A 15,333-nucleotide genomic window follows, 5' to 3' on the forward strand; every position below is an offset into this window, starting at 1 on the left:
TAAATGCAAGAGTAATGAACATTCAATTCATGCAGTTTTAATTAAACTGCACATGCTAATTGTACATTAAGAGTGATGTTATATACTTTATCCTCCTACTAATCTTCCCAACAGAAGTATTAAATGAAGATGTGAGTACATTTAATATCTTGCCGTATAAAATACTTTCAATTACTTCTTCATTTAGCAAGTAGAAGAATTTGTAGGAAGATTTAAAATTATTCACTTCAAAATAAACTTGATGCCACTGCAAACATTTTATAATGCACGAGTAGTGAACACTGATAAACCTTTTTTGTTTTTTAAGATGAAGATGAACACTCACAACAACATGCTTGGCTTTTCATACAAGTTCACATTTGGGTGTCTTGGATATGTTAGGCAGGGATTGAGACCTTGATGGGATCATATTTTTCACCCAGCATACCGCCCTTCTGTTTTTGGAATTGGATGTACCTCAATGTGCCGGTAAAAAAGGCATCTGAAGCTGGAAGAGCTGATGCAGAGTCACTCTGCATCTCGGTCATGATCAATTCTATAAGCCCTTGGATAGTAGAACTAGTGATCTGCGGGTTTCCTTTCTCAAAATAGTAAATGTACCTGGAACCCACTCTCATCCGTAAGTAAGAAAGTCATGAAGATAGTATAACAAGTAGTTTTATAGCAAAAGGTAACCAACTTGTTCAGTATTTCAACAAAGAGCGTCACTGGACCACTGCTACCCCTTGCTGCATTGGCCATTTGTTGAGCAGCATTTGCAATCCTCAAAGCACGCTTAAGGCAAAGCAATACCCTGTAATCAAACAGTCAACAGCCCCACCCCAAGAGAAAGAAACAGAAAAGACGAAAGATGACAATTTGAAGACTGTTCAGCATACAGTAAAGTTCTACCCCAAATTAATTTAAGCAATTCTAAACATGTGCATCAATTATGCAGAGCCATAATTACATTTGATAAATCATGATGCAGAAGCATAGAGGGCGAACCCTGGTGCAGCGGTAAAGTTGTGCCTTGGTGACTTGTTGGTCATAGGTTCGAATCCGGAAACAGCCTCTTTGCATATGCAAGGGTAAGGCTGCGTACAACATCCCTCCCCCATACCTTCGCATAGCGAAGAGCCTCTGGGCAATGGGGTACGAAGTTTTTTTTTTATGATGCAGAAGCATAAATACTTTATGAAACTTGATTCCATATTGTCGAAAGAAGATCATTATTTCAGAAAACATAAGTAAGAGGCAAAGATGCATGAAACCGATATAATCATCCTAGTTAAACCAATTTGAGCAGTTACCAGCATACCTTTCTCCATCTTTAATACCATCTTGATCATCAACCCAAAAGAGATGAGAGCATGCATAAACTGCTCGGCACTGATCAGGTTTCTTCAAAAGCTTTGCTGAATACTGTGAAAAGATAGAGCATCATGTTAGGCTTGGCATGAATACATAGAAAGAGATTAATAACATTTGCCACAATCCTTTTGTATAATGGTCCGGGTCTTAAGAAAACTAATCACATGGCTGACGTATACTGAATTTTTTAACTAAGTTGGGAAGGCGGGGATGGAACTGGTTGCCTTCCCCAATCCTCCCATGTATGAGTGATTAGTGATGGGAATGGGAAAGGAAAGGTTTATTATAATTGTAACATTTCAACCTAATCCTTGTTTACTATTTTAAGTACCTTAGGAGCAGAAGTTGAATGATTGCCCTGGTATTCCCTTTCCCTCTAAAAAATTTTAAACCTCCAAGTAAGAAGGATTATTCCATTCCCATCATCACCCCTCATCCAAACAAACTCTTAAAAGGAAAAGGATAGGGGCCAAAAAAAGGAAAACAAGTAACCAGACTATACCCCTGTGGCCTTGTGTGTTAATGTATCCCTGTTCTCGACGCCAAAGATGTTCATTCTCTGAAGAGACCCAATAATTAAATGTATTGCAGTTACCTGGGCTTTGGAGTCCTAAAACCATTATAAACAGAGACAGATTAGTACGGCCATTTCTTAGTCATGTTAAGAAAATGTTAAAGTGAACTGTTTTTATTAATAATTACCGCAATTTCTTCTTCATATAATACAAATGCCTGAGTGAAAAATTCATAAGCAACAGGCTCAAGGTCACAGTCATTAGCAGCCTGATATTAATAATAAAAGTGAGAAAAAAAATTACTGAAACAGTTGTGAAATGAGAGATTTGTAATAATCAGGATAAAGAGTCTCTACAATGTCAGGAAAATATTAAAATTCATGGTTGTATGACTATAGCCAGCCAGTGTGAGCATAGCCCTTAAAAATCATTCAATTTAAATTGGGGAGGGGGGGGGGGGGGGGGGGGGGGATGCCCTTTAAATACGTTTGGGTGGCAGAGAGAAAGTTTGCAAGCCACAACTTCATTTGTAAATCCCCTTTTCTGGTTCTTCTCAGAGTTGTTTGGAAATATAGGGAGGAGAAACAAAGGCAAAACCAATTAGATCATTCAAGTTTGCAGAGTGAAGCATACCTCAGCACATTGCAGATACAGTTTCAGGGCCAGTTCAGGAGATGACACAGAAGAAAGAGCTTCAATTACCTGTAACAAAATAACTATTATTTGTCCATCACATTATGGTAACATTATTTGTCCATTGCATAAATATCATAAATGACTTGATAATTAATATATGCTACACAGTAGTCAGCTAAAACCAGATAAAATTATTCTGTGATAGTTTAACAAAAAATATTTTAGAGTTGTACACTTGTACTAATAAAGAGAGACAATTATTCTACCCCAGACCTCCACTCCACTTCGATTATAAATTTTTAAATCACCTCATTTAAAAGCTGAAATATTTTTTTTGGTGTTGTAGGAACTTCTTCTCCCACTATATCTCCATCCTGCCCTTGCAATTGCCTGATCAACTGCAGCAAAATATGATTCAAAAAGGCAAAAAAGAAAGAGTTATTCATTCCAACATATCATTCTCAAATCTCAATAAGTAAACCCCCAATTACAGTTTCATACAATTTAAGTAAATATTTTCAGACCTTGTTGCCCCAGCTATCAAGTATCCAATTGGAAGTAGAAAACTATTAGGATTTTTATAAATCTAATGGGTAAGAATATGCATCGCCATTGAAGCCGCCACAAGGTTTCAAAATAATATGAGGCTATTAAATCATAAATATAAGACCTCAAGATATAACTGTACAATTATTGTAAGTATTTGTAGTTTTACATATATACTTAGTCTCAAATCTCTGGTGTACATGGTTCATAGGATCACCATCGGTAGCTTTATAGTGGAATATGGACCTGACAAGACCAGGCAAGTCCATTCATATAATTTTCAGACAACCATCATATAAAACTCAACTCAAGAAGCATGTTAAAGATACTGGAGATAAAACATTGAAAGAATATCATCGTCAAGGAAGAAAGATACCCTTAGTGCAGAAAATATCAAGGAGGGAACTGTAAAAGGTAAGCGCCTTGGTCCTCCGCTCATAATATGCTTCGTTACGGTACATATTATCTGAAGGTCAATGAGTTGTGTTATATGAAGCACTTAATAGAGAAACACCAGTGCAATTCAATTTGACTATGAACACACTTATCGTTACCTTAAACATTTCCTCTGATTCATCATTATGAAACATGTGTATGAGGCGAGCAACAGAGTTTTGCTCCTCATTGAAATCTTCTTCATCAACCTGTGTATAAGATGGAAAAATATTTAAAATAGGATGATCTTGAGAAAATATTATATTTATGTAGGGAATAATAATAGATTATTTATTGCTTTGACATATAAAGAAATGTTAAATAAATAATTCAAAAATAACAGGTCACAGAGAACAATCATATCTTTATAAACAAAATCCCAAGATAATAAATACTCAGGCACACCTCATCCACAGTTGTTCCATCCAAGTCCATTATAAGCCCTTTGATTAGTTCAAATAAAACTTCAACCTTCAAAGGCATATTGAACACTGTTACATAGAGATAAAGTTGTTATGTTGAGCCATAAGCAAACTAACATACCTTATCGGCAGTACAGATGCAAGTGTTATTCTTCATAATGCTTTGGATAATAACCATGGCCATAACTTTATTTGTTTCATGATCAAGATGATCCATTACACGAGGATAATTGGAAAGTGTCAGGGCAGTCACAATATCATTGTATTTATCAAGTGGAGCACTTAAAAGTGCAACAACTTGCTTTGTTGCTCTATTGTCATCAAGCTTTGGTTTTCCATAAAGCTTCTTGACACATGATCCCTGTACAAATTCCAGAAATGATGCAGCTTAGCTAAAATGCAATTCATGTCCATACCACATCTCATAAAAAGGTTGTGATGTTTGAAAGTAACATACCAGTACTTGGTCCACATAATCAAGTCGATCTGGATGAACACGGAGAGTAAATGTAAGAAGAGAAACATGCAAAGCTATTGCTCCCACAATAGGCATGTCAACTTGTGCTTCTATCACCTGCAACCAACCAAATGCAGTTTATATGGTATTGGATTGCAGCTCCATAGTCCATACAATAAGGTATAACTAGTATTTAGAAGGCACAAAGAAGGGATAATGGGATATCATTCCTTTGTTTCTCTGTACTTTTCTTCCTATCAAATCAAATGACTATAACCACTATTTGGTTTTTCTCGTAGAAAGTTGAAAAGGACTTTTCCTTTTACACAGAAGATCAACTACCAAGTAAAGGCCGTTGGATCCACAAAGAAATTTTTAAAATATGCACCAAAAAAGAATCAATATGGCCTTGTTATATAGCCTCAGATTTATAAGTTACACCTAGCAGCCTAGCACAACCATGAAGATTAACCTTTAATTCAAAACACTTTTAACAGTGCACTACCAACTTATACAACTTCTGACATATGAATTCATAAAAAAAATTAAAACAAGGAAAAGAAAGGCTAGTACAGAAATCCATACTAAAACAATGTAAAGAGGTATCACTACATGTACTAAATTATCAAAGGGAAATATTTATCATGAAGGGGTAACAGCCTTTGGACAACAGCACCACATTTAGTTCGTTCATTGTCCATAACTTTATCAGGACATCCTTTTCTATAGTTCTCCCAAAATAAGTATGAGTAAAAGTTGCAAACTGAAAGAAATCTGGTTTACCCTGCCAATTGCTGTGCTTAATTTGGTAAATGCTTCCACTTGCAGAAATTCGGGCAATACCTGAGGCAGAAATGATATCAACAACACGTGGAAGCTTAATTTTTGACAAAAGGTGCATACAACTTACTTCAGTACTAGAGGCAGCATAATTTGACAACCTGTCCATTAACTGAGATAACACTGTCTTGATGTCTACTGTGGGCTGCAAATAAATCAAGTCAGTCATAGGGGAGATAAAAATGGCTTTCAGCTTTAAGAAAATCAGAGAAAAATAGAACAGAATTGATCTATGAGAAGTTTTTCTGTTGCTTCACTCTTCACTTATAATAGAATCCCCACATATATTCTAAAAGAAAGTCACATGGGTGAACCACTGCCATCCAGTAAATTTCTTGGTCATCTGCAAGGAAACCTACCACCAGCTAGATACAATTAAGAAACAAAAAATAAAACTGGGTTGCGTTTGGATGGAGAATTTTAAATTTTCAGAAATTAAAATACAGAAAATCAAATTTTGTCAATTTAATTTTCTTCATTTGAAAAATGATGTATCTGGGTAACAAGAAGTGAAATTGAAATTCCCTCCATGAAGAAGATTAGATAGAAGCTGCACCAAAATTATCATTCCTTGTATACCCATCCAATATTGTTGTCCATGACGCTCATGTCTCTCAAGCATCTCATCAAACAATTTACATCAACATCCATAACAAAACAATGATTGGTTAATAACAAAGTCAACCAAATAATTATCAAAAATGACAATGACAATGATTATAAGTAAATAATTTTACAGCTTCCATATCTGGACTAGGAATGTTGTCAAATGATTGGTGGGCATAGCAAATGTCTGATGATTCGTTGACCATGTGAATTAATAATAGCTTGAAGCCATAAACTATGATAGTTGAGATAAGTACAAAATAAACGATGTACAATGAAGCTTAAAGGAGTATGAAAGAAAGAAGACAGTGCAGTCAGTTCTTGACGAATTTTTGAAAATCCACTTCAATAGGCAGAATTCCAAAATCTCTGTTTTATTACACTCAATCAAAATGCTTACAGATTTTAAAATTCACCGGTTCAGTATCCAATCAAGATATTTTATTTTATTAGTCTTAAAAATTACATTGACTCCTAGAATCTCTTAATTTAAATACACTCTAAGTATGTCCAATTGTCCACACGTGATTAAGCATATCATGTGCAATTTTTTTATGCACCAAATCCAAGGTGTTTGAAAATCTAATTGAATAGGTCAGTGGTCACCATTCCAAATAGCCTAAATTCATGAGCAACCAAATGTATGATCAGCAATTCATAAGTCATAGAGCTTCACATACTTGTAAAACAAAACCCTTAAGAAGGAATCAATATAATAACAACAAAGTTAAACTCAAGTATATTAGGCCTCTACAAGGTTGACCAGTCACCACTAGTATAATTTTTAAAATCCCAAGCACAAAAGAGGTCATCTATTTCCAATCTAATTTACCCACCTGCAATTGAGGGCAAGCACCTAACAAAGTCTCAAGTGTCTGCAAATGGTACTCATCTGGAAAAACCTGGATTATGCACTCCATAAGATAAAATTGGGCAAGCTCATCTTTACAATTGACAACCTGCTCAAGCCAATTTAAACAGCTGAGAGACAATATAACATCAAGGGTTACAATAAGAGAAAAATTATATTTTGGGGAGAAAATGTACTTTATTAGACCTGCTCTAAGACACTAGGAAGGACGGTGTCTTTGTACATCTCAAGGTCCACGCCCTCTATTTGACTCAGAACATGTAGATTTTTCCCCACCTAATAATTTCAGAAAAGGAAATCACATATATCTATCAAAACGTATAACACATTGCTTCATCAGGACATAGTATCATATTTTTATATTACAAGATCACGAAGCTCGTTCCTTTCTTTTTCCCTCTTCTCCCTTATCTGAGCAGGTCCCTGCAGACCAGAAAGAGCAATTGAAGGCCACAGCTCAGGATAGCCAAAGATTAAGCATGATTCACAAGCACCATAACACCTGCATGGCCAGAAATCATGTTCTCATGATTTATTTTTACCTCTATGGCTATGGCATGCAAGTACTGTGGTGCTATGCATCTCATAAAATAAGATTAGAAAAGAGTTAAAGAAGTTAAACGAACCTGATGCTGCAACTGCAACCGAACCCAAAGCTTATTCATTTCTGTGAAATTCTGTAGAACAAATTCAACTGCGTCCATCACACTATTAGATTCCCTGCAGGACAACAGAGGCACCTTTCAATCTCCATTCCTTTAATGCTTGTACACCCAGTCCAAACATAATACCAAAATATAATTTTCCAAATTGAAAATTGAAACCAAAGACACATAGGAATTAAATTTAAAAACAAAAAAAAAGCTATTTTTCAGTTACTTTCTAATTTACCACCTACTATTAAATTAAAGAACAATTGTTGGAGAATATAACGACATTACTCTAAATTAAAATGACAAGATGCACAAGACATTTAAAAACATAAATTCATCAACAACCAAATAACAACCTTACCCCTCTTCATATTCATAGCCAATATCAGGCAACTTATCTTTACTGACTTGAGAAAGGTAACTCCTCAAAAATAGACCACGAATGGGATGTTGAACAGCACGACACATCTCCACTAGATCTTTAAGAACATCCTTTACTGGAGCATCCTTGCATCTGAGATAAACAGATCCTACCGTGCAAAGGAGATACCTGGCAGTAAATTAAGTTCAAATCATAAGCAGGAACATTGGCATTTGGTAAGCAACAATAAAAAAAAAAAATTGGGCGCAAAAAACGCTTACAGTCTAGGCAATATATTTCCAGCGTGCTGAACAAGCTCGTAGAGATCAACTATGGAAACCCCGTGTCTGCTTTCGTCTTTGAAGAAAATCTCCAACCTCCTGAGCTCATCGAAGGCTCTCATATCTGAGGCACAACGCCAAATAGAAATGAATAATTGAAGTGAGAGCTTAGAAGTTGGAATCAGCAAAGAAGGTTTTTTTTTCTGGTCTTAACCCTTCAATTCATAAGGGGAAAATGACTCTGACTAATCGGAGTTTCACCGGAAGTTAAGTAAAGCCTAACAAAGAATTGTTTTAGTCAAGGATTAAACTCAGGTACTATCCAAACGATTCAATCTTGACTTCAGCACATTAACTAGTTGTGTCCAATCACTTGCTTACGAATAAGGTATTTACTTACAAAGTTGGTAGTATTTGTGAGGTGAGAGCCTGGAAGTTCGAAGCTCGGATAGCATCTGCGCGGAGTATTTGAGAGCGTCTCTGAGATTGTTATCGTCCTGCGAGAGAGAGCAAATTGTGAATTGAGAAATTAGGTTAGGAAGTGCTGCGGTGAAGAATAGTGAATACCAGTGCGCGATGCATGAAGAATGCGTTGTGCTGAATGCCGGCGATCCCCTCGGCGAGCCATTTCTCTTCGTCCTCGAATCCCTGTGCTAGCATTGCTCTTTTAATTTCCTCACCTCAGATCGCTCCTCCTCTTCAGACGTTGAATTGAATCGCAGGTGAAGATGATTGACTCCAATAATAAAGTAAAACCACCATGGATTGACGAAATTGAAAAAAAAAAAAAAAAAAAGTGTAATTTTGGTAACCAAATTTTAATTTAGATATCAATTTTCTCTTAATTTTTTTGTTTGAATTATCTTTTAGTGAGTTCTTTTAATATTTTTTTATATTTACATGCATTGAAAATGTAAATATTTTTTTAACACGGTTCTTTGATTATAATTTACAAATTTTATTTTTTATTTTGTACATCGGACATTAAATATAAATACCAGAAATTCAAATCATACTTCATCACCTTATATTACAAATTAAATGAATGATAACTGACTTTTAGTATTATGGTGCCTAATTAATTAATAGTGTAAAAGTTCATACATTATTAAACCATTAGTTTTAAGGTTTACTATCCCATAGGTCAAAATCTCTATAAAAAAAATTCAATTAACACTTTTAGTCCTTAATGTTGATGACCTAAATTAGACTGCTTGAAATAACAGTCTTTACCACAAAAATATTGTCCGTAGATCAAATGACTTTCATTTTATGACTCCATTGCATATGCTTGCGGTAAACATTTTTATAAGTAGTATTTGTCCATGTATCATTTGATTGAATAATTGACTTTCAAGAAAGTTTCAAGAAAAACAAACATATGGTAGTAAATCCAATCTTTCAGTAAAACTTTGAATAGTTATCCCAATTGAATTTTTACCTTTTGATAAACCATGTTTCATCAGCTAGTCTTTAATTCTTTATCAACTAATCCAACCCCCATAAAACGTTTCACACTTTTATCACATTCAATTTTAAACTGCATGCTACGTTGCACAGCTCCCTTGGCCCACAACCCATTTCAGTGGTGTGAAACTGTGAATGATTTTAATATAATCGCAATCACTTGCTAAAAAACTGTTTTACTACTATAATATTTATGTCTGTGCATTCTACAAATACTACTACCGCCAAGTATGGATGACAAAATTACATCGATCATGTTTGAACATATTAACGCAATCTTTGCCCATATGCCATGTAATTGTTTTTCTCTTTCAAAAAAACAATCATCCACCGGTTCTCAATTAGAACACAGAACAGCTCCCTACTTTCATCAAACTACCACCTATTGTCAAAAAATAATCCAAAAGAATCAAAACGGAACTGCGTATGGCAACGCATATACTTCGACCTCAGGCAAGTATTGTGCACGAGGCCACATAGAATTTGAAAGCTGAAAGACATCAGAATCACACTTCTGTTTCTTCGAGACGGGCCTTGACTCTTTCGGTTCAGAACTAAATAACCAATCATCATATACCGAGTCCAATCCATCATACGTTAGTGGTGGAATCTGTAACAAAGATTCGTACAAAGATTCAACTTTTTGACTTCCAGGAACCAAATTCTGCAACGCTTTGCAATGTTTAGAATCAGAGTTTCCAAGAATCCGTTTGGGCTCTGTAATCTCGAGACTTTTCAACTGATGATCACTTCCAAAGGTATTTTTAGTGACAACGGCATCTCCATGAACTGGATTCTGCTTTGCTTTGCCATTTCTAGAATCAGAATTTCCAAGAACCCGTTTCGGTTCTGTAACCCTGAGGTATTGATCACTTCCAAGGTTCTTTTTAGTGACCACAGCATCTCCATGAACTGCCTGCATCGCTTTGACAGAGTTCCCAAGAACCCGTTTGGGCACTGTGGTCCCGAGACATTGTGACTGACAATCACTTCCAATGGAATTCTTAATGACCGCAGCATCTCCATGAACTGAATTCTGCATCACTTTGCCAGAGTTTCCAAGAACCCGTTTGGGCTCTGTGGTCCTGAGACATTGTGACTGACGATCACTTCCAATGGTATTCTTAATGACCGCAGCATCTCCATGAACTGAATTCTGCATCACTTTGCCGGAGTTTCCAATAACATGTTTGGGCTCTGTAGTCCTGTGACATTGTGACTGACGATTACTTCCAATGGTATTCTTAGTGACCACAACATCTCCATGAACTGAATTCTGCATTGCTTTGCCATGTCTTGAATCAGAGTTTCCAAGTACCCGATTCAGCTCTGTAATCCTGAGACATTGTGACTGACGATCACTTCCAAGTGTAGTTTTAGTGAAGGAATTTGCAGTTTCCCCCACACTTCCAGAAGAACACCCCGCTTGAAATTTTGATTTGGATTTCAATTCTTCAGGTTCTCTATGCTTCCTCAACGGAAGTCGAATTTTAATAGCAGATCCTGTTTCACAGAAAGTACAAATTAGATTTATACAAAGTTAACCCAAACACAACAATATACAATAAAATGACTAGTTTCAAACCTTCCTCACCATGATCATGAGTTGATTCTGGGGAGCTCCTTTTTCTCTTACTGCTTTGAGTACAGTCAGAAAGGCAGCAAGGCTCCACAGAAGTGACAGGTAGGTCAAGTTCCTCTGTAATTCCACTCCTCTCATGTTGTTCATTCTCACTGTCTTCACCCTTTTGCAATTTTCCATCTGCTTTGGTTTCCTTTAGTTCGTTGATGAGCTTAAACTTTTTGCCATCATCAGTGCCAGGGCAGGCACTTGCTCCGTCTTTAAGTTTCCTTTCTTTCTCCGCTTTCCTTCTCTCTTTCTTCTCCTTCTTCTCTCTTTTCCTCTCTTTCTTTTCCCTTTTCTTCTCCTTCTTCTCCCTCCGGTCCTTCTCTGCTTTCTCCATCTCCTCTCGGAGCTTTAAAGCACCAGAATAACATTTTCAAATAGATGATAGGGAAGAAGTCCAAAGAAACAAACATGCTATGCAAGCATTTCAATCTTTGCTTCACCATGCAATTCAAGAACTAGAGCTATTTCATATCTCTTTACAATTTACAAATCTTTTGGTAGTCAAGAACAATCGTTTCAACAATTGCAAGAACAATAACTATTTACATTTTATTTCATATATACAAGAGAGTAGCAATCACATGCCACAAAATAGTAAAATAACCTGAGTCATTTCTACCAATGAGTGAGAAAATCGAAGATTACCCAATCACCCACTAATCAAAATGAACGAGTTTCATATGATTTCGCATCTTTATACCTCAGATTATATAACCTAACGTGATCCTAACTACAAAAAACCGATCCAATATTTGAATTCACCATTTACGTAACAGAGATTATTGGTTTAAAAAAAAACATTTCAGGTTTTTTAGGCAACATAGGTGAAAAACACCCACCAATTATTAAAAACAATTGTTAGTGATTTGGAAGAACTGCATGCATTATAAAATCCTTATAAAAACCGAAACCCTTTTTCTAGGTCTCACAAAACAATTTCGGTTTACTAATTACCCAAAAGAAAACCCTAAATAATATTATAAAAGTTTTAGAGAATGACCGCGGGGCAACAGATCTTTGCTCACAACATGGCCAAATCTGGGTTCTAGGGTTCGATCAAAACACATTTAAAACGGCAGCGTTTGGCACTAATATACAACCCAAGCGCAAAAAGGGGGGGTGGCAGTTTTATGCAGAGAAACAACATGCAGAGAGAGTTGAGCACAAACGCAAAATCGAAACGGCTCAACAAACCTTAATCGATTTGATCAAGGCCTCGCCACGTGCCCTATACCCAGGAGGGGGGAAAGGGAAGCAACGAGACATCTTCAATTGATTGATTATCCGAAAAATATAAAACGTTCGGTTGGTTCTTTTCTGGGTTTTCCAGATCGCTCAGCTGCGGAAGCGAATCGAGAAGCGGAAAGGCCCGATTTGGGAGAAAGGAGGGTAAGAAAACCTACGATCGAAGGCTTCTCTTCTCTCTCTGGCTGGCGGCTATGGTCAATGGGGCTCCACAGAAAGAAAAGAAGAAGAAACCCTAAGATCTGAATCGTCTCAGCCAAATAGGAAGAATAAAAGGGGCCAAGGGCTTATTTATAGCCACGGAAACCGACTTTGTTACCACACGGTTTCGTGATGCCTACGCGGCCACGCGTATTGCTGCTTTTACGATATTACCCTCGCTACAATATGAATTCCAAACAATTTCAAATTAACGATTATCTTTTTTTAATGAAGGGGGGAAGACCCCAAATCAAAAGAAAAAATTAAAAGCTCCGCGGGAAAGCAAGGCCAATTGCATCTGCCACAAAAATTTTGGAGGCTTTTAGATTCATTTTTTTTTTAGTTTTATTCATAAATTAATATTAATTTATTTTCACTTTTACTGTATTATATATATATATATATATATAATAAAATAAAATGAAAATTATAATTAAAAAAACAAAAATAATTTTATTTTCTTAAAGAACAAAATATTTGTTATGTTTAATGTCTTTATTTTGGTTTGTATTTATATTCACTTTGTGTTTTATTCAAGTAATTTTTTTGAATGAAATTGTCCTAGGCCTATACATCTATATTTGTTATATTTGTAAATCCGATAAATCAAAAAACAGGTTAGATAAAACATGATAAAATTAGGAAATTCTTTAAAGTTCGGATGCCAGGTGTCATAAATCTAACTTTAAAATAATTTGATTCAGATACAAATCAAATTTAAATTAAACATATTTATTTTTAATTAAATAATATATTTGCAAGATAAATTAATCTCTACTTGATTAATTTTACTTATTAAGTTAACTTTTTCTTATGTTATTGTTTTTTAAAAACGAAATTATTGTGATTGGTTAGAGAGCTAATTCCCTTTAAAAAAAATTATGAATTTCAAATTGCGTTTAATTGAGTTGCTGAATCATAAACCTGTTTAAAAATTTAAAATAGTTTTTGCATGCACTCATTATTGATAATTAAAATTTTAAAAAAATATATATTTTAGCATATTTAATTTTATTGAACGAGAAACATAATTATTTTTAGGTAAGTCTAATAAAAGCTCTGGTTTTTGAAACTAAAAAGGAGCATAAATAAATATTAAAATATCAATTAATTCCCATATAAATAAAGTCAAAATATAAATTCTTCAACTAAAAATTAAAAATTAAAAATAATATTTGAAAAAAATTAAAAAATTACATTTTCCAATATTGTCATTTTAGTTGATTATCATAATTATAAACGATAAATGTTTTAATTAAAGTGATGAGAATTAATGAATACTTTTTTTTTCATTTGGAGCTTAACTTTATCTTTTAAGGATTATTTTCACCCACAATCAATTGTGCGGAATATTATTTATAATTAAGTCAATAAAGATGACAAAATTTTAATATTTGAATGAGTATCTCCAGTAACAAATAAAAAATTGTATCAATAACATGATTTTTATCCAAACTTACCTTATTTTCTGATGGACGTGAGGATGATTTAAATATGAAAAAAAAAACTTAAAAAACATGTGTCTATCACATTATCAAATATGCAAAAAGAATAAACATTATTTCAAAAAGGGAGATGTCACTGTACAGAAACAAGAAGAAAGGTTAGGAGATTTTTCTGTAGATTGAAAACAAAAAGTACATGTGTAATTATAACAAAATAAAATACATGAAGTATCACTGTACTCTTCATATTTTTATTCAATTATTGATATATTGTTAGTTTTAATATTATAAAATTACTTTTAAACATGACAAATTTTATTTGTATAACAATAATTTTGCTAAAAGTCAATGAAATGATAATTATTTTGCTAAAAGTCATTGAGATGAAACAAACGGTTATTTACATCTTAGTTTAAAGTTTGATCTCTTGTATTTAAAAAATTTCACTCTAGTCTCGTAAATTTTTTTCATTGCACCAAATTGGGCGTGCATTATGTTAGTTAAGGGTGATAGTGACATAGGTTGGACTTAATTTAGTCTGATTTACAATACAATTTGGGTTTGCTTTTTTTATTTTTTTTTTAGCAACCCAATCCACTCCAACTAACCTTAAAATAGTCATTTCTTTAATTTTTAACAAAGAAAAACCTCACAATTATTAATTCAATATTTCTTCGTAATTCTTATAAGTCATCGGTTAATATTTGTTTCTTCATTATTTTATAACTCACAGAGACCATTCAATGAAATCATTAAACTTGTTTTACAACTTACAATTAGATTGAGTTAATCTCCAAAACAAAATACATTGCTATGGCTTGCGGGAGAATGAGGGTTAGAATTTAGTTTGTTTTTTTACTCACAAATTTTCACATGTTATACATAGAAAGAATTAGACAATTACTTAACCCAATTTTAATTGCATGCACTAAATAATACTCAACTAAAGCCACACAAATGTAATTGCTTGCACCACTACTATTAGTTATCAAACTGATTTGATCAACTTTTATTAGTAGAACATTTCCTCCAAGTATTGGAGACATGGGATCTTCAAGAATATTTGTTAAAAATTAATGAAAAAGGAATTTAGGAGGAAAAAATAGATATTGTCTTAATTATTATAAGGCAAAAATTTCATCAAGAAGAGAGCACGATTATGCTATCCCTAACGCGACAATGCTTCAAATTATGCAATTTTGCTTTGTAAAAGGAGCACAATCGTGTTCAATGCAAAACACGGTTGTGCTTGAGTTTTGAGGTTTTTGCTTTAAAAAAAAGATATGTATGTGCTCATACTTAGTATGACCTTAAAAGATGAAACACGATCATGCTTGATTCAACAACTAAGTTAAAACTTTCACCATCA

The 15,333-nt window shown here is 34.3% G+C and overlaps 2 protein-coding genes across 3 annotated transcripts; both read right to left on the reverse strand.

Moving 5' to 3' along the window:
* On the reverse strand, window positions 1-8,713 carry LOC114384834 (vacuolar protein sorting-associated protein 35B-like). The gene is made up of 22 exons (XM_028344632.1): window positions 8,544-8,713; window positions 8,377-8,473; window positions 7,977-8,100; window positions 7,696-7,884; window positions 7,308-7,401; window positions 7,048-7,104; window positions 6,868-6,957; window positions 6,647-6,769; window positions 5,275-5,349; window positions 5,148-5,207; window positions 4,365-4,481; window positions 4,029-4,268; window positions 3,891-3,956; window positions 3,605-3,694; window positions 3,427-3,516; window positions 2,813-2,902; window positions 2,502-2,570; window positions 2,056-2,136; window positions 1,856-1,963; window positions 1,301-1,404; window positions 680-793; window positions 1-600 (listed from the first exon to the last, which is right to left on the reverse strand). Exons 1-22 carry the CDS (start codon window positions 8,634-8,636, stop codon window positions 378-380), a joined length of 2,394 nt encoding a protein of 797 aa, XP_028200433.1. The 5' UTR covers window positions 8,637-8,713; the 3' UTR covers window positions 1-377.
* An 877-nt stretch (window positions 8,714-9,590) lies between these two features.
* LOC114383224 (reticulocyte binding protein 2 homolog b-like) lies at window positions 9,591-12,581 on the reverse strand. 2 transcript variants are annotated; one of them, XM_028342850.1, is made up of 3 exons: window positions 12,268-12,581; window positions 11,038-11,419; window positions 9,591-10,946 (listed from the first exon to the last, which is right to left on the reverse strand). In XM_028342850.1, exons 1-3 carry the CDS (start codon window positions 12,337-12,339, stop codon window positions 9,853-9,855), a joined length of 1,548 nt encoding a protein of 515 aa, XP_028198651.1. In that variant the 5' UTR covers window positions 12,340-12,581; the 3' UTR covers window positions 9,591-9,852. The 2 variants fall into 2 exon arrangements, with proteins under 2 accessions (XP_028198651.1, XP_028198650.1); XM_028342849.1 differs by having other exon boundaries at window positions 11,029-11,419.
* Between the last annotated feature and the right edge of the window lie 2,752 nt (window positions 12,582-15,333).

This window comes from Glycine soja, chromosome 14, assembly GCF_004193775.1.
Source record: "Glycine soja cultivar W05 chromosome 14, ASM419377v2, whole genome shotgun sequence".
Lineage (NCBI taxonomy): Eukaryota > Viridiplantae > Streptophyta > Magnoliopsida > Fabales > Fabaceae > Glycine > Glycine soja.

What these genes read in the sequence shown, in the direction of transcription:
- LOC114384834 (XM_028344632.1), bottom strand. Translation starts at nt 8,636, where the DNA reads ATGCTAGCACAGGGATTCGAGGACGAAGAGAAATGGCTCGCCGAGGGG. An exon ending in GTGCTTGCCCTCAATTGCAG is followed by an intron (nt 5,350 to 6,646) that starts GTGGGTAAATTA and finishes ATTTATTTGCAG; the next exon opens with CCCACAGTAGACATCAAGAC. An exon ending in TTTGTTGAAATACTGAACAA is followed by an intron (nt 601 to 679) that starts GTTGGTTACCTT and finishes AGTGGGTTCCAG; the next exon opens with GTACATTTACTATTTTGAGA.
- LOC114383224 (XM_028342849.1), bottom strand. Translation starts at nt 12,339, where the DNA reads ATGTCTCGTTGCTTCCCTTTCCCCCCTCCTGGGTATAGGGCACGTGGC. An exon ending in CCTTGATCAAATCGATTAAG is followed by an intron (nt 11,420 to 12,267) that starts GTTTGTTGAGCC and finishes GGTGCTTTAAAG; the next exon opens with CTCCGAGAGGAGATGGAGAA. An exon ending in TCATGATCATGGTGAGGAAG is followed by an intron (nt 10,947 to 11,028) that starts GTTTGAAACTAG and finishes TCTGTGAAACAG; the next exon opens with GATCTGCTATTAAAATTCGA.